General features: G+C 41.7%; 1 protein-coding gene across 7 annotated transcripts in view; it reads right to left on the minus strand.

The window, feature by feature from the left end:
• Window positions 1-24,451, minus strand: part of DYNC1I1 (dynein cytoplasmic 1 intermediate chain 1) — a 190,576-nt gene that overhangs the window by 84,351 nt on the left and 81,774 nt on the right. For all 7 annotated transcript variants that reach the window (XM_071805116.1, XM_071805115.1, XM_071805114.1 and 4 more), the window contains one exon: window positions 3,687-3,776. In XM_071805116.1, coding sequence (XP_071661217.1) covers window positions 3,687-3,776 — 90 coding nt within the window. The remainder of the gene's footprint in view (window positions 1-3,686; window positions 3,777-24,451) is intronic.

Consider the following 24,451-nt stretch of genomic DNA (forward strand, 5'->3'; position numbering starts at 1 on the left):
GGATATATCCACGGCTTCAGATAAATGCAGGCTGAGGCCCACTTTCAAGATCCAGCCTGTCCCACTGTTCATGTGGTTTCTACTGACATAAAGAGGCGCCTTAGGTGGAGCTCCAGAGCTCTGGTAGTGGAAAGCCCCAACCCACTTGATGCCACAGTTTGGGACCAGTCTCTTGTTTACGTGGTCAGGAGGGCCTGTGAACAGGCAGATCCCAGCCCAGTTCACCACTTGGCTTTTCTAAGAGCAATGGGGAGACCATGCGCCTGAGACACGGTGGACAACAGGCAAACCCATGGAGGAAACACAAGGGTGTCCCAAGGCTTCACACACTTCAAATAGTCAACAAGTCAGGTCTTCGTCTCCTACTCCAGAAACACTCTGGGGGGGCTCAAGCTGCTCCACTGCCCTCAGCACCTCTATGGTATTGAAGTGCCACCAAGAGGTGTTGTGCAAACAGGCTGTCCTGTTGCAGGTGCACTGTGTGCCTTACAGTGACGCTGAGACAGAAGCAGAGTCAGACCCTGTAAACAGCCATGACTGCTGAATAATCCCACCAAACACCACAGAGCAACTCTGGAGTGTGCGGGGGGAAGACAAGGAAATTAAGCATGCAATAAATGTCTGTAGAATTAAGTTGGAATACCTATTAACCACAGAGAAAAAAAAAAAAGTTTCCCCTTAAAATACCATTATAAAAATAGTGCCCTCCTGTCCTGATGGTTTGGGGAGGGGGAAACTGAACAGCCTGGGTCCAAGCTTTATTTCTCATCCTGACCTATTTTTGAGTTATATTGATGAAAAAAAAGTCTGCTTTTCTCTCCCTGCACTTCTTTCTCCCTTTTTTTTTTTTTCTTACACTCCTATAACTCAAAAAAGGCCACGCTGATTTTTTTTAATCTGTTAAAAAATGTGCTCCCTGAGCTGAAACCAAATTTCAGCCCAGAGCAAATTTTTACGGCTGGGTTATAAATCCCTGAAAAACAGGATTCATAATGGAAGTGCTGACACAGCCTTAACTACTATATAGCAGTGTGAATGGCGCCACTATAATATCTATTAGAGATTCTTTAAAAAGTTTGCAAAATATTGTCTTGCCTTGCAGAGAAAAAGAAGCCAGAGTACTTAATGCCAACATAAACATGCTTTTAACCCATTATGTGCTAATTTGCAGAAAAGCTATTAATTCTGAGTAGGCACACAGGGTGCAGCACCGACAGGAAATGTTCTTCTAAACTCCCGTTTGACTTGTAACATGGTTTTAATCACTTCCATGAAACACAAACGATGGCTTCAAACTCTGAATGTTGCTCAGAACTTGAGAAGGGTGATTACAACAGAGAGGAAAACGGGATTTTGTTGGTGAAAGGGCTAAAGCCAACAGGGAGAGAATGACACCAAACGCTGAAAAATGGGACTCAATTCTCTGTCAATTTGGGGACAACTACTTCATTTGAATCACAGCATTTAATGCCAATCGTCAACACAGCCCTATTTTATCTGTCACAACATGTACTGCAGGTCAAATTCACTTTCTATCATGCAATGAGCATGTTTTCTTCTTCCTTGCACCCAGTCAAGTGTTAGCACCTCACAAAGCCGGTTCTGCTAAAACAAGCTGTGCCTTGCTTTTGCAGCCTGCCGTTCCCTGGGCTGAGACTAGTGCTAAGCTACCCCAGTTGATCTCCCATTCCTGGGGGGTCTGCTAGGCAGGGAAGGGGAGCACTGCCCCGAGACTAAAACACAACCAAGAAATACAAGATGTTGGCAGTGGCGCTTGGCCAGCAAAGTACATAAAAGGCTAACTTGAAAGGCCACCAAAAAGTGAAATAAATCAGCTCAGGAATGTATTTAGATTTTTTCTTTGTCTCTCCATGCAGGAGTCTGTGCTTTCTCCCCACGTATTAGTGCTAATGTTACTTTTATGTGGAAAGAAATAGGTGGGATCAGCTGTAAGCTGAATACTAGTGGGACAGTCAGGACAACTCAGGACAGTGCTTATGCATCGGGTGCAGCGATATCGGGTTTTATGTCTTTGTGTTGTCACCAGTAAAAAGATACTGCATTAGGTCCAGTGGCTGCTAGAGCCCGTGTGTGAGTTCACCCCACAGTTTTGGGAGGAAGGGCAATTTTCAGGAAAAAGTAATTTTTTTTTATGTTGCCATGTTTCTTATTCACGTCTTCTGTTCTGCCTTTGCAGACTCTTCTGTGACTCCTGTTGCTGCTGCTCCCGCCCTTTCCCTCTGCCCAGTGGTGGCTGGGGGCAGTGGGAGAAGCAGGAGGATGAGGAACAGGAGAAGTGAGTTCCCCCTCTGTATTTCTCCAAGGACCTAATGAGCAACAGACACTGCAGGACTTATGACATGGGTGATTTCTATGATTCTCGTAAGAAGGAAGAAAGATCAATTTATAATCAAAACAGCATGGCAGGTACTGCAACTCACTTCAGTGTGTGGGGATAACGAATGTGGGCACTATACACCAGACTCAGGTTTTTTTGGACACTGATGTAAACCATGCCAGGCTCCCCTGGATGAGATAGGAGTACTCACTGCTGTATTCACAGTTAACAATTTCATGGTCTTCTCTGTAAAACAATTCTGTACTTTTCCCATAGTGAGATTATCTTGTGAAAAACAAAAACAAGGTCACAGAATCATCCTAGTAATGATCACCAATGACTTAAGCCCTACCTGAGGAGTGTTGATAAGTTACCTTTCAAGAGGGTAGACACCCTTGTGAACAGTCCTGGCAACAAAGAGCTAAGAAATTCTGGAGAAGAAACTAATTTCCTCTCACCTTGGGGCTGCTGATATTTCAGCTCTTTTCCCCGACTCCACACAGCATTGACTGTTCAAGGCGACACACCACAAGAGCTAATACTCTAATGAATTCCCACATAAAGAAGACCAAATTCAACAGCCCTCTTCTAATTATGAAACCTAGAACAAGTCCAAGAAAATAAAACAGGAGACACTCAGCATATCTACTCTGTCCAGTGCTGACATGCACCATTTTGACATGTGTCTCTTGTATGCACCATAAAGAAGTAGTAACCTGTATTTTTGTCTCTTATAACCCAAGAGAGTCTCAGTCCAGGGAAATGGATGGAAGGGTTGGACCTGCCCAGCTTCAGCCTTGACCTTAAGTTCCCTGGGGGTAGCTCGTACCAAAAAAACTTGGTTTTGGCAGTCAACATTTTCCAATGAAACAGTTTTCTGCTGGAGGATTCCTGACCACCACTAGGTTTAAGTTTACCCTTCTCAAGCAGACGGACACTTACAGGCTCTAAGGATCTCTGAAGACCAACCAACTCTATGCAGCTGCTGGAATGCCTGGCATTCGTGTTTTAAATCTTTCATGTAAGGAGGCTCTTTTGAGCCAGAGGACAAGTAAGCACCAGTCCTGGAATCCAAGAATCTCTACTTTGTTCCCAAATTATGGGGATGTGTTGCTTCTTCTAAACAGCCAAAGTCTTGTGTCTTTCACAAGCCTCTCAGACATACCAGCTGGGTCACTGGGATAATATTTTCTGCTTTTATGCCACTCATGTGGTTCTGAATCTATAAAACTGGTGACTGTTTTGATTTTGCTGTATTCTCAATAATAGAAACTACCTATGAGAATAACTACTTGCAGGATTCAGTCCTTTAAAGCTGTAACAAACTCCTTTTCATTTTTTAAAGTACCTTCTTTCACTTCCTGCTTCTGGTCTTGATTTTCCGTCTCCAGGTCATCCTGTGCTTTTGGCTCCACCATCTCTTCATCATCTTCATCCTCTAAAAAAAAGGAATAAAAAGATCCGTGAGATTCGCCTCCTCAAGGGGGAAGAAAATCATGTATCTTCTTTACAATTATAAACTGGTAGTAAATACAGGTAAATCAAAGTGCACAATAAATGGAAACATCTACATTTATACTCAGAGTGACGCTCTCAGACATTTCCACCCAGACTGCAAGATAATCTGCTAACCCAGGGCACCTGCCACTTATCCTCCCTGTGGCAACTTCCCATCTCAGATGTCAGCTGAATATCTCCTTGACCTCAGAGATTACTTTTGGATGGCATAAGAAACAGATGCAAACATGTTTCAGCCTGGCAGCTATTCCATGGTTGGGACACATGCTATCCAGACACCTCATTTCCAATTCAATTCTCACCAGATTAATTTGTCTTTTGACCTACAGGAAGGGGTTAAATAGAAATCTGACCTCAGGTCAGGTGCCACTAGCAAGCAAACAAGCATGGTACAGTTGTGAAAAGTCATCACCATCAACTGGGGGAACATGGAAACCAGAAAAGGCATTAGGAGCTCACAAACCATTCTTGCATTAATATGAATTTAATGAACACTAAAATTTGACACATGTCAGTTACTACTGCCAGATGTTTTAATGACCTTCCCTGACCTATGCAAATGACTCTCTCCCTTCCCCTCTCTCCCCACATTCCCATGTTCTCATTTTATTCAGGTGGGCAAACGATTCATTCCTTTCCTTGATGTCTGTCTGAAGTTACAAGGGTTTTGATTGTCCAGACCAAAACATAACACAGCAGAGCTGGAAAAACAGTGATGCACCAAAATGGCTCAAAGCCTACCTAACCTTCATTACTTCTTCCCAGCCAGAACAACATGATTCATTCTGCAGTGCCCAGGGCCAGCACCCAACCCACTCACACTCACGGGAGGGCAGGAATGCTCAGCCTTCTAAATTCAGTGAACTACGAAAACTGAAAATAGACCTGGTCCTACAAGAGTGAGTTGCAGTGACTAACAATGAGGATAAGCAAATCTGTGGGCTATGGAGGAATTATTCTGGAGTGACTCTGGAGCTTGATGTACCATCAAGGCATAGGAAGCACCACCAGTTCCCTGGGTCAGTCCATTGCATTAGAGAACACATATTGTCCCAGCCCCGAGGGCATTCAGCCATCAGCAAAACCGCTGCAGTTCCTTTGGGGTTTTCTGAGCAATCTGCTTGTCACCACACGGTTCCCTGGGACATGGCGCTTCTCCAGTGCTCTAACATTGCTGCGTTCACATGGCCTGGAGGTGGGCAGGGGGCAACATGTCATGTTTCTTCAACAGCTCAGCTACTGGCACCTTCTGCTGAGAAGGCTGGCTGCAATCAGTCCTGGCTTCTTGGGGAGATGGTGGTGCTGACAGGTTGCATTCAGCCAACAGTAACATGCAGCTGTATTTTGTTTTCAGCAACGTAATAGGCACCATACTATTCCCACCATGTTGCCTACCCTAGGACTTCTCCACCCAGAAGCCCACAGAGCGCATCTTGCTAGCTGACATCTTGGCTGGAGAGCATGGCTTAGCTGCATACTTTACAGTCATCTGCATGGACAGATACGCTTTTTCCTCTTGGGAAAAAAAGGAAATATTGGCATAAGATCTGCCATCACTTCCCCTACTGCTAACAGATGCAGTGAGGAGAAGAGGGAGAGCTCGGCTCCGCAGCCATCAGGCAGGAGGGATAACCACGTGCTCCCCAGGCTGGGAAGGGAGGAGGAATCCAGCATGGATGGGGAGGCATTTCCAGAATGGAAATGCACTACTAATGAATGCCACTCCTTTATCAGGGATTTTTCAGAACATGAGAGGAAACAGCCACTCGGAGTGTGGTAAGGCTGGGGTACTCATGATGCCTACCTTTGATGCATCACTTAGCAATTATTTTTCCCTAGGTACCCTATATATAATAGAAGGGTTACGGAGGAGAGCTTTTAGAGAGCAAGCCAGGGCATTCCAGTTCAGCAGAGTACACACATTGCCCTGTCCACTGGCCAAAATAACCAATAACATCTAACACAGTCAGCAGAGAGTCAGTGAGAAAAGATCACCTGCTGTACACATACAGGAAGGGGAAAAAAAGGGTCCCTCTGCCATTAGTCTGCGGCGCTGGTGGAAATGGGGATGCAGGAGAGAGAGAGGCACTCCCAGTTTGAAAGAGCAGATGAGAAGTGTGAGAAGAGAGTGACGGGCGCAGCAGGGAGTGAATACTCTGCTAACCTCAGGTACGTGTGCATACACAGATAGGATCACAGCGGTGTACAGGTATATGCACACAGACACGCTTATGGTAGATACCTAACGAAGCCAACTCCCACAAGAGTTCCGTGAGTCTTGCATTACAAGTTTTCATTCCCTAGAGCACCAGGTCTTGGAAACAGCTGTTTACATATGGATTTCAGCTTCCATTTTTAACCTGTTTCCAACCTGTCTGCTTGTGCAGGGAAGTTTCAAAAGGGGAATGGTTTGAGAACACTAGTAGGAAGAAAACAAAAAATAAACTAGTATTTAACTGAAAATCTTTGGATTTTTAAGGCAGCATGTTATGTTTTTTAATGTCTCACTTGTAATTCGGTAATGGATAGAGATGATGTAGCAAATTTAGAACTTGAGATTTAGTAGGAAGTTTTCAAACTGAAGTGATTGCTATTGCTGTCCCCTAGAAGTGCTTGATCTCCTGAATTTTGGGTGCCAAATTGTTTGCCTGCCTATTGTCTGTTCCTGCTTCTAAAGCAGAGAAGGAACCAATGGCAGAGGCACAGCTGGAGCAGTGGGGGTGTATTGATACTTTGGCTTCTATTAAGGTAGATCTTCTTCCCCTCCTTCCTCTTCTGGGAACAATCAAAACCAAGTTTCCATTGATTTCTCTCAATTTAATTGCAGCAGGAAAGGTTATTACAACACATGCCATGCCTTTTTTTCCAAGAGCACACACATCAATAAATTAGTTTTACTGGGAAGGCAGTGCAAGAGTTTTTAGCAGGTTAGACACAGTTCAGATGTCCTTATTTATTTATAGTGAAATGTATACACATACACAGAGAATCTCAGCTAAAAGAATGATATGGTTGTGAGCCAAACACTAAAATGTTAGCAAATGGCAAAATTTGGATTGCCTGGGCATGATTAGCTCCTTCCCCCTCCCCACATGTAGGCATGATGACATCATTTTGGAATTTCCTCCCTCTTGAGTGCTTGGCCTCATGTTCTGGGTGCACAACAAGAGACACCTGGGGCCTGAAACGCAGAAGTGCTGAGAGCTGAAAGTCAAGTGGGCCTGTGCTTTGAGTGGAGAAAGTGCTGGGGAAATGCTATGCATGGGAAAGCTCCCGCATCTCTCACTTTTAGCTTTCACTGGACGTTTTCATTCTGACATTTTTGCCCTTTCTCTCCTTGTGCTTATGCACAGTGGCAATAGCGTTGTGAAGACAATAGTATTCCCACCCCACACAGATGTGCTGCAGAGTTACGTCTGTCAGGATTTGGGGCATATTAAGATGCTGCGGTGGGAGCACCAGAGAAACAAAAGCTTGGAAGAGGATTAATGTTTTCTGTGTTCAGTGTAAAACTTGGACCATGTGCATTAACATGAGAGCTGAGGCTAGAGTGCTGAATGGAAGAAGATAAAAAACAGAAGAGTTAAAAAACTGACTCCTCATTGACTGTTTGAAACAAAAATCTGTTAAGGAAAAAAACCTTACACATTATAATGTAATTCAAACTGTATCATCACACATATTTAAAAGGGCTAATTAAGGATGCCCAGGAAACCTGCATTCTGGAATATCCAGTGTTGCTTGGCTTTGCAACTTGAATGTTTATTTGCCTTCTTTTTTATTTTGCACATTATGTAATGCCAATGAATACATACTTACACATGTTCATAGTGCTATTGTGCCTAAGTACGGTTACGTATTTGTACATTTCACTGTGTATAGACACATACCTTACAGAATAATGGTAAAAGCTTCAGCATTCCTTTTCCTGTGTTTTACTTAAATGTGAAAAGATAGCATTTATTGTATATTTATTGAAGAATCTGTGGGTGTCTACATGGTTCTTTGTTTCCACATGTGCCTACTCAGATTGGATGTGCCATCGCAGTAATTGTCCAGAGAGGTGAAGACAGTTCTGTAGTTCCAGAGCACAAATAGCCTTTCACTATTTAAGAGTATACCTAACACTGGGAGGTTTAGAGAAATAAGTTTTTAACTGCTCACATCACAGTAGTAGAAGTCTTCTAGTCACATTTGGCAAACACAGAATTGCTACTAGCACCAGTAATGTTACACCCTGTTCAGAAGATCTAAATCAGAACCCAAATGTCTATTAAAGAAACCACATGAAAAAGAGCTAGTAATGAAGAAGTGTATAGCTGCTGTGTAACACTTCTCCTTTGTAGATCTCAAAGTACTTTGTCAGGAGGCCAGTTTTATTATGCCCATGTGTCATGCAGAAGCTGACAGACAGATCCGCTCACCGTCGATCACTCAGCAGACCAGCAGCTGAGTGAAGCATAGAGGATTGACTTCAGAGTTTCAGCCTCGAGACCTGCCCACTAAGGCCACCCTGTAATACCGTAATTACTGTAAAGACACAATTCCTCAATGGAAATGATCATTAAATACCTAGGTTAAAGATGTTTGTCTGCTGAAGCTGAGGGAGCTGTATGTGAGATTGATACAAACTGACATAGTGGTACCAAACACCGTTTCTTATTAACTGAGAGCTCGATGGCTCTCCAGGCCCTAGGAGGCGGCCAATCAGTCCTAACAGTGCTTTGTTTAATATGATGAAGTAAAAGCAGAGCAATCATTTTCAGCTTGTACTTAGCTTTGAACATTCCTGCTTCTGTTCCAGACCAGAAGGGGTCATTCCTGTCTACAAGCTTGCCTCTTTTTTCCAACTATAGAAGTTGCTCTAATGAAAAAGTATGACCTCTCCATACAGACCTGGTTTTGTTTAGTCTATATGTAAACTACTAATTTTTGAATGTTGATCAACTACTAGCTCCAATGAGCCTGCTCTACACCTGGCCTTTGCCTTGGCCTCCACAAGGGTGGCTCACCACCTCGCAATTGCAGTAAATGGAGGGGGAAGCACTGTGAACACATGGTGAAGCCCCTGACACCTGCAGAAGAAATGCCCACCGTGCTCAACTGGATCAAGTGTTCACAGGGACCACTGACCATCTCAGAAAGTCAGACCCCACATTTCTGCAGAGCTGGACTATTTATTACCTACTTGGACTTTCCAGGGTTTTACATCACTCTATTTATTTTTATAGCATACAAAAACATACCGGGCACATTCAGGACAAACTAGAATACAAAGATTACATCTGAGAGGACTGCACATGACACTGGCTTAGGGTTTTAATTGTTGAGATTAATACTGTTGTGCTTGGGTCAACATTTGCTTTGTTTGTTGTCTGAGTTTTGGATTGACAGTTTTAGGCAGTTAACACTGGTACTGCTCAAACAGTTTAGTAAACAGCTAACTTTTTGAGGATTTGTGTAATTACAGGCTTCTGCTTTGCTAACATATGTACGACGAGTTAAACAGCGGGCAGCATGTTGTGCGTTCCTCTTGGGTGGAGGATTTACACCTCCTCAGACCTGCACCTCTGAGATTAGCTAAAAAGTTGCAGCTTCTGTGTACTGTTGTATTGACAGATATACTGAATTAGATTGACAGCTCTGTTTTTAATTCTGGGTAGGTACAAACAATCCCTTTATTAAAGACATATCTTTAAAATAGCAATTTAATTAGCACTACAATTATATATTTTATTGCCTGAGTCAATGATATATGAGAAACCAGTGGGTTATTATATGGGGTTTTATATCAGCACTGACATTTCTTCCGTGCATGGGAAGGATCAGCAGTGCATATGACACATTCAATAAAATCAAGTGTCTTCACAAGAAGCAGACTTAATATTTGCAACTATGAAATACCAGAAACTGTTGCATCACTTTTATATTTACTGTTCAAATTTATTTTGCTGTTTCTGTTATGAAAGAATTACAGACCAAGCAAGGATAAATGCATTGTGTTTATGTTGATATAAGGCTGAATCAAACAAGTTGAGTATTTTTGGCATTATCCTGAGAAGGAGTTAAAACACTATCCTTCCTTTTTGAATTCATTCTTTCCATCACTAGCAAAATATGCAACAAGCAAGGAAACACATACTTTTCAAATAGGGCTGCTTGACAGTTCACATTTTTGAAAATCTACGATGTGCAATCTGGCTGAATGACTTATTTTTCATATAATGTAATTGTTTGAAATATGTCCAGTTTTTCACTTTCATCTTTTGGCTGCCTTTTGAAGCAAGAAGAGAATTAATTCATCAGTGGATGTTGTTTGCAGAGCGGGATGTGAGACTGGACGTACATTGGGCACATGTTAGTCATCCCAGATGGAAATATTCTTCATGCAGACTCTTCTTGGCAATAGCTAGCTGCCTCCTAAAATGTATTTCAGTTAGCCAAAGCAGGGAAGACCACTCCATGCTGAATACTGAAAAAAACAGAGGTGAGATCTTGGGCTAAGCTCTGTGTGACAAATTTCAGATGAGAATTTCATGTGAGTCTGAGCTTGCAAGGACATTTGCATGCAAGCGTCACAGGCATGCAAGGGATCTCTGCCCCCTTCCCGGAGAGCTACTTAAATGTGCATTGCAGGGACACTAAAAAAGTTCTGGGTCATCGTTCTAGAGTTCCCCATGCCCAATATGGTACATTCCCAATACATCACCTTGTCCTTATGAACTAGTACAGAGAAGTTGTGCTTTCTAATGGCCATCAGATGAAGAGGTAACAGAAGGAAAAGGAAGGGGAAAATTGGATGAATTAATTCTGGAACTATCATACAGCTGCAGCACCTAAAGGACTTCAACAGAAGCACGTGCCATTCTTCCTTCACTTTCCATCTATACTGGTTTTAAAAAAATGGTCTGTCTGTATCTTCTTTGACTGCAGTTCTGTAAGAGCAAGAATAAATTACAGCACTACAAGAAAAGACTGCCTAGCATCTTCAGACTCCCTGGATTTTTCTTTAACTGTTGTGTTGCTCTTTTGTAAAAGAGAGGCTTTGCATATTGATAAAATGCAGTCTGTATGAGTCATGTTACTTTCACCAGACTCAAGTATATTGACTGAAGCTTTCTGAAGAAAATATTGTTTTAAAATTTAATCATAAAATAATATAATATTTGACATGTATATATCAATTTAATCCAGAAGATTGCAGGTCACTTTCCCCTGAAATTAACATATTTAGGTTTACATCTTCAACAGCCAGTAGACTAGTAATAACACACCAGTTTTAAAAGTGCAGGACTGAGAGAAAAAAACCCTAAGTTTTCTTGTTTCTTGCAAAATTAAATACTGCTCACGTATCTCTGCCACATCCAAGAAGCATTTTCTGATCCCACGTCTTGCTTTGCAATGCAAAGCTCACCCCTCATCCCATAAGGAGCAGGTGGTATTGCCAGGCATTACAACCAGATCCCCAGAGTCCTCCTCTCAGGCTTCAGCCATCCTTCCACCAGTGCAATGAAGGAAGTACATATTTCAACCCAAAAACAAACACTGTAGCCTGGCTGACTGAGAGGAGTCATTTAGTTCAGAAAATTTATTTTGCCTGCAGCATAGGCCATGCCTGTACTGTTGCCACTTAAAAATTTGTCCTGAAATTTACTACGCTTCCTCTTAAAACAAGCACCCCGTAAGTAACTTTTACTCAACATTTGTTTTTAAAGCTCTCCTTAACAATTACCACATTCAATTACTCCTGTTCAGGGGATTCTCAGGTCTCCTGGTATTTGATTTCTCATAACCATCTCCTGATCTAGAGTTTCACCACTCAGCTCCAGTCCCTATGCCTCTTCCTGACTGGTGTTTGCAGTCAGACTTCCTTTGGTACACTATGAAGACAGATCTTATTTTTCCATTTTGTGACAAATGATAGACTATCACAGCCAAATGGCAAGAAAATGTCATAGAAAAAATTGTTTTACTGCAGCATTTAATTAAGCTCCATATTAAACTATCCAAATTTCTTCACAGCCCTGATTGAAAACCTTTGCACTGCTTCAAGTGTTAGAATCAATGCTTTAGAATATAATAATTTCTTCACCAATTAAAATGGAAAGCTGCCTCTGATTCTTCAGGGAAGCATTTCTCTAACCCAAGAAACTGATTTTCCAGTTTCTTGGCCTGAGCACATTTTTCAGTTGTGGTGAGAGTCTCAGAATTCAAAGTGTCCCTTGTTTTTAGTTTCTGGTCGGTCTAGACCAGACGTGGATTTTTTTCTCTCCTCTTTTGGACTGTTGCAGCATCACACTGGTTGAAAGCACTTTTCAGTCCCCAGAGAACTAAACTGCAGAGTACCCCATTGGATTCATCATCTCCTCTAGCTGATTCCCTTTTCTCCTCTTCCTCACTCCCTAAAGCTCATGTTCAATTCTATTGTGTTTGAAAGTGTTCCAGTTGGAAAACGCAACACAAAAAGAAAAGTACAGAAGTTTCCTTTTCTTGGCCATGGTTGGGCCTTCAAATAAAAAATGCCAACATGAAATAATGGTCAAACAGCAGAGCCTTACAACGGCCTTTGCGGACCTCTAGTTTTGAAAAAAAATAGCATAAATTTAAAATATTTACAGTATAACTGTGCTGGTATTATCTTAGAGAAAGAAGGTGATGGAAACCCTTCTGTTTCTGTGGATAAAGAAGAGGTTGATAAACCATGCAGGTTTTCACAACCTCTGGAACCTGTGAAGATTTCTTCCTGCTGTGCCACTGGAAGAAACCACGTCATGCCAGCAGCATGAGATGACTCCTGCCCTGGGAAAGGGCACCTGGACACGTGGCAGACTTTGTAAACTGGGCCTGCTCAAGTAATTTTCAAACACTCAGATCATTTAATAGTGTTAAATCACAAAAGCCTAAGTATTTTAATGAAAAACAGTCCCCACAACCTATGGCACTAGCAGCAATTGTAAAACAAAAGCTGCTTTCATATTAAACACACACACACACACACACACAGATGATATATCTTGGCATTTACACAGTGCCTGATTTGGAGGTCAATCACAGGAGATGGTTGCCGCAGCTGGGCACTAGGTGCTTAAAACCTTAAGTACAACATAGACCAGCTGAAGTCTGTGGGACTTTCACTGCTGACACATAAGGGCTAGGACTTATCTTGTAGACTCCTTTATTCCAAGTGCAGATGACTTTATACTCCACAGGCCACCTCTCCTATTTTCCATTGTGCTTTTGCTTGAGCAAGATTACAAAATCTTGCTACTGTGGAAGAAATGAATTCTCCTCTTCCATACTGTGTCTCTGTCTGCGAAGCCACACTATGTAATATGCTTTAGATCCAATTATCCAGCCCTGACTCTGGGCTTACCTTCTCCTGCAGGCATTAGCATGAGCTCTGGCCTTTCAGAATTTCTCCTTTATTTTTTGGATATGAAATAACATTTCAGTCCAAGGCCCTGAAATGAGCCATATAGCCACATAGTTGTTTGCATGACCAAGGCTTAACATTTAACTCCATCTTTTCCACAAATCACCCTCTCTCGGTTCTATGGCACTTTAGGAATAAAAATAAATGTTTAAGATGTAACATATACTTTTGTAACTGAATATCTGAGAGCATAAATCTCTACATTTATACATGAACCTCAACAGAGAGAAGTGGAGACAAGACTGCTGATGCGTTACAAGGATAATTAGAAAAAACAACTATATTCATAAACAGTTACCACAGCAAATACACAAAGACTCCATCTCTTTGTCTCCCTGACACACACATGCATACACTTTGCTCAGCATTTTAAAAATAACCATTAATCATATTGTAAATGCATTTTACATGAGCAAAGTTCATTTCAACATTTGTCTTAAAAAAGGCAGGCAAAAAATTGTTTCATTAAAAAATTAAACTACAGAAGAATAGCTGGGTCAGGGCCCTTATGAGTGTGTGCTTATTACTTATATGGGCACTGAACAGACCCCACTTAATTCTGTTTCCCACTGACGCCAGTTCAGCTTAGTCACTGGTGTTAGCCTTGATTTGCATCAGCATGTGAGGAAAAGGAATTCCCTCTGACAGTTTTGAACTTGCCATATTTTAATTTCAGTGTTTTTGTCCTACCACACTGGGAGAGTAGAGGATTCTTCTTCTAGTGTCTCAGTTTCAGGGGTATCAAGGTGAGCAACACCTTTTGTCAGTGGGAAAAACAAGGCACAAGCACATCAGCTGCTCGCCCAAAGTCACTTTTCAACTGGTTGCAGATGATGGAACAAAACCCTGATCTCCTGATTCCTGGGCTGATACTTCAGCCACTGCTTCCCCCAGGGCATGTGATCAGGGCTCAGCTTTCCTTATGTCAAACCAGCTGTTAAAATCACAACTGGTTTCCCCCAACTGCTTGTTGCAACTTGTCTGGCGAGCACCCAGCTCCCGGCGCTGCTGTCCCCGCTGTGGGGAGTCCCCTTTTCCCCCGACCCTCGCCTTCCCCTCCCAGCCTCCGCAGCCACTGCACCCCGCTGCCCGCCCCAGCCGCCCCCCGCCTCCGTTCCCACCCCGGTTCTGCTTGGGGTCACGCTTCAAAGCCTCCCGCCTCCCAGGAAGGCCTCTTCCTTCCTCCTGGCCCCTCTCCAGCCGCCCTGGCATCGCCCTTCCTGAAGCAGATATCAAAAATCCCCTACTTGCAATCTGAGGCTTTGTGCACACCGAGAGCTGTACCCACCTGCAGATACCTGTCTGACACAGAATTGCCCTCTGATTTGGATTCTCAGATGAACACTTCAAGGTTTTTCTGAGAACTTTGGTTGTAAGATACTCATTTAAAAAAAAAAACAAACCCAAAAAAACAATGAAAACCAGCCCCCACACCCCAAGTTCCCAGTTGCTATGGTTAAAACCCAGCTTATCTGCTGCAGCTTGGAGGATCAGGTACGTTTTTCTGTGCTTAAGCTCAACAGACTTCAGCAGCTTCAGATGTCTAAATAGGCAAGACGGCATCTGCAATTGGGGTACATGGGAAGATTAAACTGCACCACAATCAGTCACTGGAATATATGTCCCTTCCCCCACTTCATGGTTGAGGTTCATCAGGAAAATAATTTCTGTGGCTACTTTATATGTCACACCTTGGAAAATGGATGCTTTGAAGTGCCGTGCAACAGGCTGTCTGAAAAACAAAATCCTCCCTTTTCTCCTGAAACACAGTAAAGCCCCTCTCTTCAGCCAGCTTTTAGTAGCTCTCAGCTATAGATTGGGGCATTAAGTCAAGAGAACCACATGAAAACAGAGATAAAACAAACTGGGTTATGCCACCTCATAGTCTTTTACTTGAAGAAGCATCTTTGCATAGACTTTTTTTTTCAGAGGAAGACGAAAGAAGTTGCTGGTTTCAGCCCCTACGTCCTTTGGGTTGTAACACAGCTCACAGCTGCGACATTTACATGTGTTAACTTGGGATGCCACAAGCCAGCCAGCAATGAGGTTGTCATCCTGATCTGAGGAAACACGATGTGCATACATGCCAATGAATTCACCGCAAGCGAAGCGTTTTGCCGAGATAATTCAAAGCACATTATATTTCATCAGTTGTCTATTCCATCTACAGCCGATCACAAAAGCCAGCAACACTAGAGACATATTCTGTGAAAAAGGTGCAGCTCTGTAAAATCTTAGTCTTTTGAAGAATGGTGCCACTTGCTTTGTGGAAGGGGGGGGAGATTAAACAAAGCAAGAGGAAGAGACAGTTCTGACAACATCAAAATGGCTCATTTTCACATTTTCTGAATGGATTTTTGAGGCTTTCCATTAAAAAGTACTTTTTTTTTTTTTTTTTCTTTTAGACTATTTTAAAACATGAGAAGAAGCAAATCAAAGTAAGAAGATTTGGGGTTGCTTTAAAACATTCATTTTTTGAGTGACCAGACTGGAAAATAAGGCAAAATTTTACTTAAGGTACAGTATATCACAATCTTCTTTCAACCTGGAACAAAATCGTATTTTGAAATTTGAAATTTCACAGCACTGCATGAAGAAGGGATTCCTTCTGGGCTTGACTTTAATGCTGTCACTGCCTAAGGGATGCAGTCTTAGCCCAGTGAGGATTTTAAAATCTGATATTAAAGCAACACAGAAGCACACACTAGGTTGGGGGTAAGCATGTCTTTCATTACAGTAACAACAAGATCTCTTTTCTTGTGATTTGAGATTCCCTCTCCTACAACTTCAGGTTAATAATTTCTTTCAGACAGGATAAACTTAGAGTAATACTTCCAGTACTTAGTGGCTGAGGGCAAATTTCACATCCGTGTCCTGAGAACAAGATAACAGACACCAGTGACAAATCTACTAGCTGCACATTTGAAACACAGCCCAGTACACCAGAGTGCCAAAATTAGGAGTAAATACACAAATGGGCATTCATCACTTTTGAGGCCTGATCCTGACTTTTTATTTTTGCAGGCAGAACTCCAAATGAATGGGACAAATGCATTGTGAAGCCAGCGAAGTACTATCAATCTGTCTTGATAGCCCTGGCATGGAGAAAGAACTGCCCAAGCAGGTCTGATGAGCTTCTCAAAAATCATTGTCTTAGTTGCCTGTACTATTATATAGTCGGATAAAAAGAGGAAAAATCACCACAACAGAGATGTTTGCTTTGGGGGTGAGCACCGGGGCTAGTGCTGAATTCAGCAGCCACAGCAGAACAAATATAAACTGTGAGCTTTCCACCACATTAATGAAACTTCATTCAAAAGCTGGAGTGTAATGTTCTTCAAGATGGATAATTCACATAAGCTGTGTGATTCAAACACCCATGTCTCCACACCGGCTCCCCACCACCTCGGGATTTATGGTTTATTTCAGTTTTCATCGGACTGCTCATGAATGACCAATGACAAAAGAGCATGTGTGCATTTTTCTTTTTCACAGGTCCCTGTTAATGAGGACTCTGTTGCATTAAGACAGTCAAGACTGTCTCTGGCAAAACGTGTTGAACCAAGGTGTTTGTGCCTGCATAAAATTAAGCCACAAGTAAAGCACTTATTTCTGACAGCAGATTTATAATATGAAAATCCCAGCAGGAATGAAGAGTTAGAAACCCCTGTTGTAGCCTTTTTCATAAACTTCACCTTGATTTAGTATCTCAAACAAGTACCAGAAAAGGTGAACAGCAGAGGTAATCCTATCATCTCTTCTCTGACAGCACCATTCCATCTTTTTGATTTCCTCATGCTGCTAACATGAATTCAAATCATCTGTGTTTAAAGTTAAATGCAGTGATTGACACATCTTTGTAGTCTTAGTCCATACTGAAGATTATTCTAGATACCTATCAGTTTTTACTACAAGTCATGTCTGATATTCAATACCTACAGGGAAAATTGTTTTTAACGTTGTAATGTCTGATCTATTTTGAAAGCTCTTTTACAATAAGAAAGTAACTATAACCAGGTGGCTAAAATCCAGACAGGTTTTTATGGGTTGATTTTTGGAGGGAGAAGGTGGCAGATAACAGCAGAACTCTGTTATGCTGCGGTAAAAACCATGATTCAGATCAAAACACACATAAAAAAGAAGCATTTTGTTTTGATTCCATGACATCAATTTCTGTAAAAGCAGCTATTTCAACAAGATAGGATACAGGAAAGTTTAGGGTTTTGCTCATGACCATATAGGCTGCTATGAAGTAATTACTTGCTTTCAGGAACACAAGTCACTTCAAAGCTCAGTTGCTATGCTAGAAAACTGGGATGCTGGAAGAGACCTCTGGGTGTACTATGTCTCTTATTGATGACACAAATGCAAAATGAAATAGTGAACTCAGCAGTCAGATTATCCACTGTGCTCAAGGGTCAGCAGTGCAGAAAAGGCAGAAGGATGTCCTCTTTAATCGATGTCCCCTGAGCTCAGCTCTGCCAGCCCCACTGCTGTGATGCAGATCCTGATAACAGCATTAGGGAGCAGACTGGCTTTAGGCACAAGAAGCTCAGCCAGGTGGGTAGGGAAGCACACCAGTCAATGGCCCTGCACTCAGGGGGAGGAAAGTGGAAGCACTGCCCTTTCCCATGGGCAGCCCAGCAGCGGTAGAAGATGGAGGAGTGGTGGATTCAGTAATGCCAGCTAGTGCCCATCTTCAGTTTCCTGAGCTGGACACTCCAGTCTGAGGTAGGCTCTTCCCTGAGCCTGTCCCATCTTTCCCCACCGCTTGGTTTTGCATATGCCACCAAAGGATTTTGAATCAGTTCTGGCTGATGGCCTTGTGCTGTCTCAAAGTTTCATTTCCCCTATAGCACTGAAATGTAATAGCAGGGAAAGGCATACAAGAGGAGAAGATTGGCACAGACAGCGGGTAGGACATTGCACTTTAAACTCCACCACTTTTCATCGCTCCTACTAACATGGCTGAGATCACACCCAGATCTTTGTGAAACTTAATTAACGCTGTGCTCACAGTTAAATGAATCTGAAATGGCGAGACAAGGGCTTAGCAGGGCGGCTTAGTTCAAGAAAGTCTTTCCTGGTTTTGTGATTGGGATATGAGGAGTGAGCACAGCTAGTGTGTTTTGGCTGTAAATTGTGGTAGGAAAAAAGAACAAACAAAACTGGGGAATGGAGCTTGTGTGTCTTGGGTTAGATGGGATGGTTTGGGCTGCTGAATTCCTAGTGGCTTTTTCAAGATTTATCCCTTGTTGTTACTCTGTGTGCTTAGCAGTGAAAAAAGAAGTACAGAAGAGATGAAAATATAGACCTTATAAAGCCAAACTCAGCCCCATAAAATCAAAGGCAGTAACATCATCTGTAAATGCATCAGTAGTTTGGCCAAATTGGAAAGTCACAAAGATGGGCAAATTCCATCAGCAAAATGACAGCTAAAAATAACCTCACATGGAAGTGTGCGCGGAAGTTCATTTTTCATGCACTGGGCAAATAAAATCCAAGCAGTTTTTGCACTCTCAGTATCACCCTGTTACATTACATGGGAGCCTGAAAGAAGACCATGATTTAAATAAAAAGATCCTCCCCTGTTTGTCAAGTTGTCATTTTTCCATCTGCAAATGATGAAACATAAACTACTCTGAAAGGGAGAGAGATGGAAGGGAATGTGTTCCATGGAGCTGTGGAGAACCACATAGAAACATATACAGAAAAAGAAGCTGCAGCACGGAGCACTTCCTGACCTCCTCTTGGCTACAAGTCTAAAAGAAGTCTCCAAGGCAAGAAGCATGAAAGAGCTTAAACAAGAAACCCTTCAGAAGTACAGCTCTTTGCTGCATGAATACCACAACACAGGGAAAATCTGCTGTGTAGGAGTACAGTCCTCCCACTTGAAAAGAGCTGGTAATGCCATCATGTCACGGAAAGATTTTCTTCATGGCTTTTGTGCATTGAAGGCATTAGCAAAGTGGGAAAAGTGCGAGCTGACAATTGTGTGAAAAGAAAGGTTTCTTAATTACATTGTGAAGCATGTCTCATTTAAACATGCAGCAGAATTAATGTTAAAAATACATGTCTTCCCATATAAATGGATGCAAAATCAGTGCAGGTTAATCTAGCAGATAGTGTGCTCCAGAGCTCTTTACAAATGTTAAGGAAATAAGCTTCACTGACAGCACATAAATATTAATACCACCCCAGCTTCCTCCTGTAGTGCTTGTTGCAGTAGTCCTCACAAGCCCTGCGTTACCTTCTGGCCAGACCTAGACCTCAATACAAGTTGGTCCATGCCTCAACATTTGGCCTAATGCTTTGTCTGTCCTGTCTGTTCGTCATGTCCCACTTCACAGATCACCAGTACAGGATGTGTTGACCCTTTCCTATTCAGTCACGTCTGGATGTCTGCTCATGTTCCTGGCTTCATGTGGCTTGCTGTGTTCCCACCCAACTTCAGTTTCTCCGCCTGGAGGTCACAGCTGGCTCACCATTGTGCCACACTGCAAAGTCAAGAGTCAGGCAACACGGAGCATCAAGATATGCAGCCTGGAGCAGGGGCTCAAACTTTGAACCCTCACAACAACAGAAAGACATAGGCCAAGTGTCGGAGATAAGAATTGAGACCAGGGCTCTGTATTTTGATCTGAAGCCTTACACAAAAAGCTGTATGAGTGACCAAATCCAAGTCTTTAGCACCAGGAATGCAAATAAGATCTGCTGAGTTTTCATCAGTAGTACTACCTGAAGACTACACCAGGATGATGGCAGCTTTGCCGTTAATGCCAGACTTCCTGGCTATGCTGAATATGAACATGCTTATTCATACTATTACCTTTTGTTACACATTGGTGAATAGCAGCCTTCATCTCTATGCATGTCATTTTTCTCATTTCAACTGGTATACCAGTCATCCTGCTGAGCCTGCCTGACACTGCAAGAACCAAAGAATATTCTACACAAATTAGTGACGCAGACCACTTGTAGAGTACAAAATCCTTACATGAAATAAATACCAGAGATACACTTCCTTCCCTGTTCTGCTCATGGAATTCAGAATTAAAGGCCAGACTTGCTTTCTTTCTCTGCCCTTGGAAAACTCTAAATAGCATTATTCTTCTGCCCACTGATCATTCAAATGGCATTTTCTTTCACTAGCACGCTTTTTAATTTGGGAAACTTTTTTTTTTTTTTTTTCCTCATTTGCCTTGGAAGCCAACAGTAACGTGTATAAAGCATGGGCTCTGGCTCTTGTGATATGTTTGTACAATGCCTGCTGTGCACGTGCAAGCACACACACGCACATTCAAACAGACGGTGCAAACATGCGCTGGTGCAGCTCAGCTCTTCACCTTGCTTTGGGCTATGCTTTAATACAACAGCCATCAGGGCCTTGAAGCACAGCAGTAATGAGCTGTTCCAAACATGCTTTGGGTTTTGTTTTCAGAGGAGGTGTGGTGGGAGCACAAGGGATACTTAATCATAAAAACGCTGAATATTTAAGTCCTTTTCCCCTTCCGCCACCCCATTTAAATCAGCAGTGCAGTTGGAATGAAATACAACTCGGCTTTCAAACATTTTCGTATTTAATTCAATTTACTTCTAGATTGATAGCTAAATTCAAAACAGATTTTACCCCTTTTCTCCTGAGTGAGATGACCAAGATCCCTTTGAACTTGGTTTAGAATGTTTCTGTTTTTTCCTATTAACTAAAGCCAACCAAACAACAACAAAAAAAACCCCAATTATTAAAGTGGTCCGTAATCTGTTTCCAGCAGAGGATTACAATGAAATGAAGCGAAGAGCTCGGTCTCTATCTCCATGCCTAAGGGACAGGTGTTTCTACTAGCTGACACATGGGTTGGTCATCTCAGAAAAAGGACAAGATCTTGAACTAGCCTCTTAGATGCAAGCTTTCTCTACAAAAGTTAAGGTGTATCTATGAAGTGCTTTGGGTGAGAACAAAGATGATTTTTGGAGCAGGTGGCCCCAAGAGCCAGACACATATGTGAGGAGAAGCAGCCATGGCCATAGACCACAAGAGGTCAAACTGAGAGGTGAAACTACCCAGCCATCATGTGTACTGTACCAGTTGACTTGCAGGAGGAATTACACCAAAATAAAACTTGTTTTGAGAAAGGCATGAGTAAAGAGGAATGGAAACTGATAACTAAATCACAATTTCCATTGATGCCAATGATAAAATTAATCAGGTAGTGATTTCCAACACTCTAGACAGGGAATGTTGAGACTATTTTGGAGTGATCCTTCAGCAGAATGGAAGAATTAAAAGGTTGTAGACACGGGGCACACAGTTCATTTGAGGAAAAGCACTACCTCAGCCCTGACTGAGGAATACTGGCAGCATGTGAACCCACACTGCCAACTGCTCTGTTCTTAAGCAGAGATGTTTGATCTCCTCAGGTGTCAGTCTTGCCTCTTTATTCATTGCATTTTAATGCTCTTTTTTATTTTTTGAAGTCTGGTTTTGGTGACTATCCCAGAATTCAGATGTTTCTCCGAAGCTTAGAGGACTTCATTCCAGTATCTTTTTTTTTTTTTTTTCTGAAAATACACTGGAAATGTCACAAGAAAATCTTTTTTGCTCTCAAACCTCCACATCATTCAGGTTTCATCCAGATCAGAGACAATATTTTGCAGTTTGATCACATGTATGTTCATACGCTTGCACAAGCCCAAAAGGTATTAGAGGAAAATAATGTGGAGATGACTGCGAGAGGTCCCTTCCACCCTCAACCACTCTGTGATTCTGTGAAAACTGACTAATAATGAAGTTGACTGGGTCTTCAAAAATACAAGTTGTTTGATTTTGGACAGAAGATTAATCTGTGGGATTTTTTAGTTTGAACATTGCCACCACTTACTAATAAAATGCTAAATATATTTCTGAACAAACAACTACCCTCACAGTGTTCGTAGCTGAAGTCTCTGCCTTGTCCTTTTTGATAGCCTGACACCAGTGTCCCCATTCCTGTAGTTGCAGTTCTCTGTATCTAGTTGGGGAGAGAGTGAAAAGTGCTGTTCTTTTACTTCTGTAATTCTTCTAGAGCCTGCAATAATGAAACACATCTAGAACCTCCTTCTACAATTCATTTCCACTCAGAGGCCTCTTTTACACACCACAAGCGTGGCTCTTTTTCACACCTCCCTCATAACTTCAGTGAGTGCAAGTTCAGGCACAAAGCCAGCCCTACTTCTGAAGGACTCAGCCCTGCGAAGGCTGTTCATGCTTAGTTCCCCTCTGATGCATAAAAGGGCCCAGCCTCCCTTTAGAAGTACTTTACAATTCAAACATGAGGGTGAACTGTTTTCTGTTTGGAAAGCTTAGCAGACCCAGGCTTTCCACATGCACAGGAATGCAATAAACACACAGGGAGAAAAAGATCTGCGAGGAAAATCATTTAGAAATCAAAGGATCAAAATATACCACTTAAAGTATTTTGTGGATTATATTACTGAATAATAATCAAAGATGAGAGATTAATAGCAACCTGGTCCAAAGCCCTCTATTTATACCCAGGTCAAATAAAATGGTAGGCAGGTGCACTGTATCCCTGACTCAATAGAGGACTTCTGTCTGCCCTTCACTTTTCGATCCCATTAAAGTTATTACACATGCTTTTGTAAAAAGACAAAAAATATTTCCCAGAGTTAACAACAAATATATTTTACCTTTAGTACTTACTTCCATCAATTACATTTTTTTGGCAGTACTATAAAACAATGTAGGGCAAAAAAATCTCGATCTGTTCTAAGCAGACTTCCCTCCACAGTGACTTTCATCTTTGTTTAGAGGAAATCCAGACAGACTATTAAATTATCCTCTTTTTTTGTTGTTGTTTTTTCCTTCTGGCACTAACAATCACCTGAGATTTTTTTACTCTTCTACGAATTTCAGGAATTTTTATTTTGTTTGGTTTTGCCACTGCAGTGCCATCAGAAAATTGCCAGAACAGAAAACTCTAACACAACAGCAAATCATTTCTAGAAAAAATAAGACACTTATTTCCTGCCTCCAAATATTTTTTTTAAACTTTGCCCATAAATAAGGCCATGTTAATGCCTTCTATAGCTCCTGTTCCAAAATCTCTTCCACTGTTTTACATATTTTTTGTAGTACATTTGTACTTTGTTATGCTACTTGTTCTGTAACAAATAGAAAAGCCTGAACAAACAAATTTCCTGGCAACAAGTTTGCTCATTTCATATATGAAGTCTCTTAGAAAGGAAAAAAAGAAAAAAATGCTCTGTTAGAAATTTATATCAGTAGATACTTATTTTATTTCTCCTAGGTTAAGGTTCTTTGTGATAAAGAACCACACCAAACAGCATCCACATAGATCAGAAGACTGGACATAATGGACTTCTAAAGCTAAACCTTAAACAACAGAGCATTTGTTGCAGTGTTCGAGTTCTAAGGAAAAATAATAACTGGGGAAACAGATGATACAAAGGACTTGGGGAACTTTCACTTCTATGGATCAAATTCTATCAGATGACAAGAAGGAACTGCGAACTGAAAGCTGTTCACCAGAGTACACACAGAAGGTGACCTTAGTCTAATTGCTACAACACAAATACCAAAAAGCACACACCAAATGTCAGATGTCTATTGACACATCAGGAGACCAGGATAAGCACAAAGAGGAGCAAAAGGTTTAGCTAAAAATGGGCTTGTCAACAAATTTTACTGAATTGAATCTTTTCGTACAAAAAGGACATCATGTTCTAGCAATTGCAAGATACCTGTGATTTCAAACTCCACATGCAACAGAGTTTAGCGATTCGCTTTGCAAATGGCATACAGAAAATGCAGCACACACAGCTGCAAAGTGAAGCCCTATAGAGAGGAATACAGTTTAAACCACTAAAAAGTGTGGGAGGAAAGGAAAGAATGGGAGCTCAGCTCTATAGCTCTTTTTTAGGCCAAACCCTAGAAAATCAGCCGGAAAGGTGGAGTGCTCAGCACTTTGGGTAACCAGGCTATTTGTTTAAGTACATGTATACTGATTTACGAGCCAAAGTTCCAGCTCTTTATAAATCCTTAAGCACAAAAGCAGATGGTTACTATTTCAGAAGTGTTCAGTTCTTAATTAGATTAAAAGAGATTAGGTGCAAATCTATGTTTTAGAGAAGATTTTCAGAAG

Source organism: Patagioenas fasciata, chromosome 2, assembly GCF_037038585.1.
Source record: "Patagioenas fasciata isolate bPatFas1 chromosome 2, bPatFas1.hap1, whole genome shotgun sequence".
NCBI classification, from domain to species: domain Eukaryota; kingdom Metazoa; phylum Chordata; class Aves; order Columbiformes; family Columbidae; genus Patagioenas; species Patagioenas fasciata.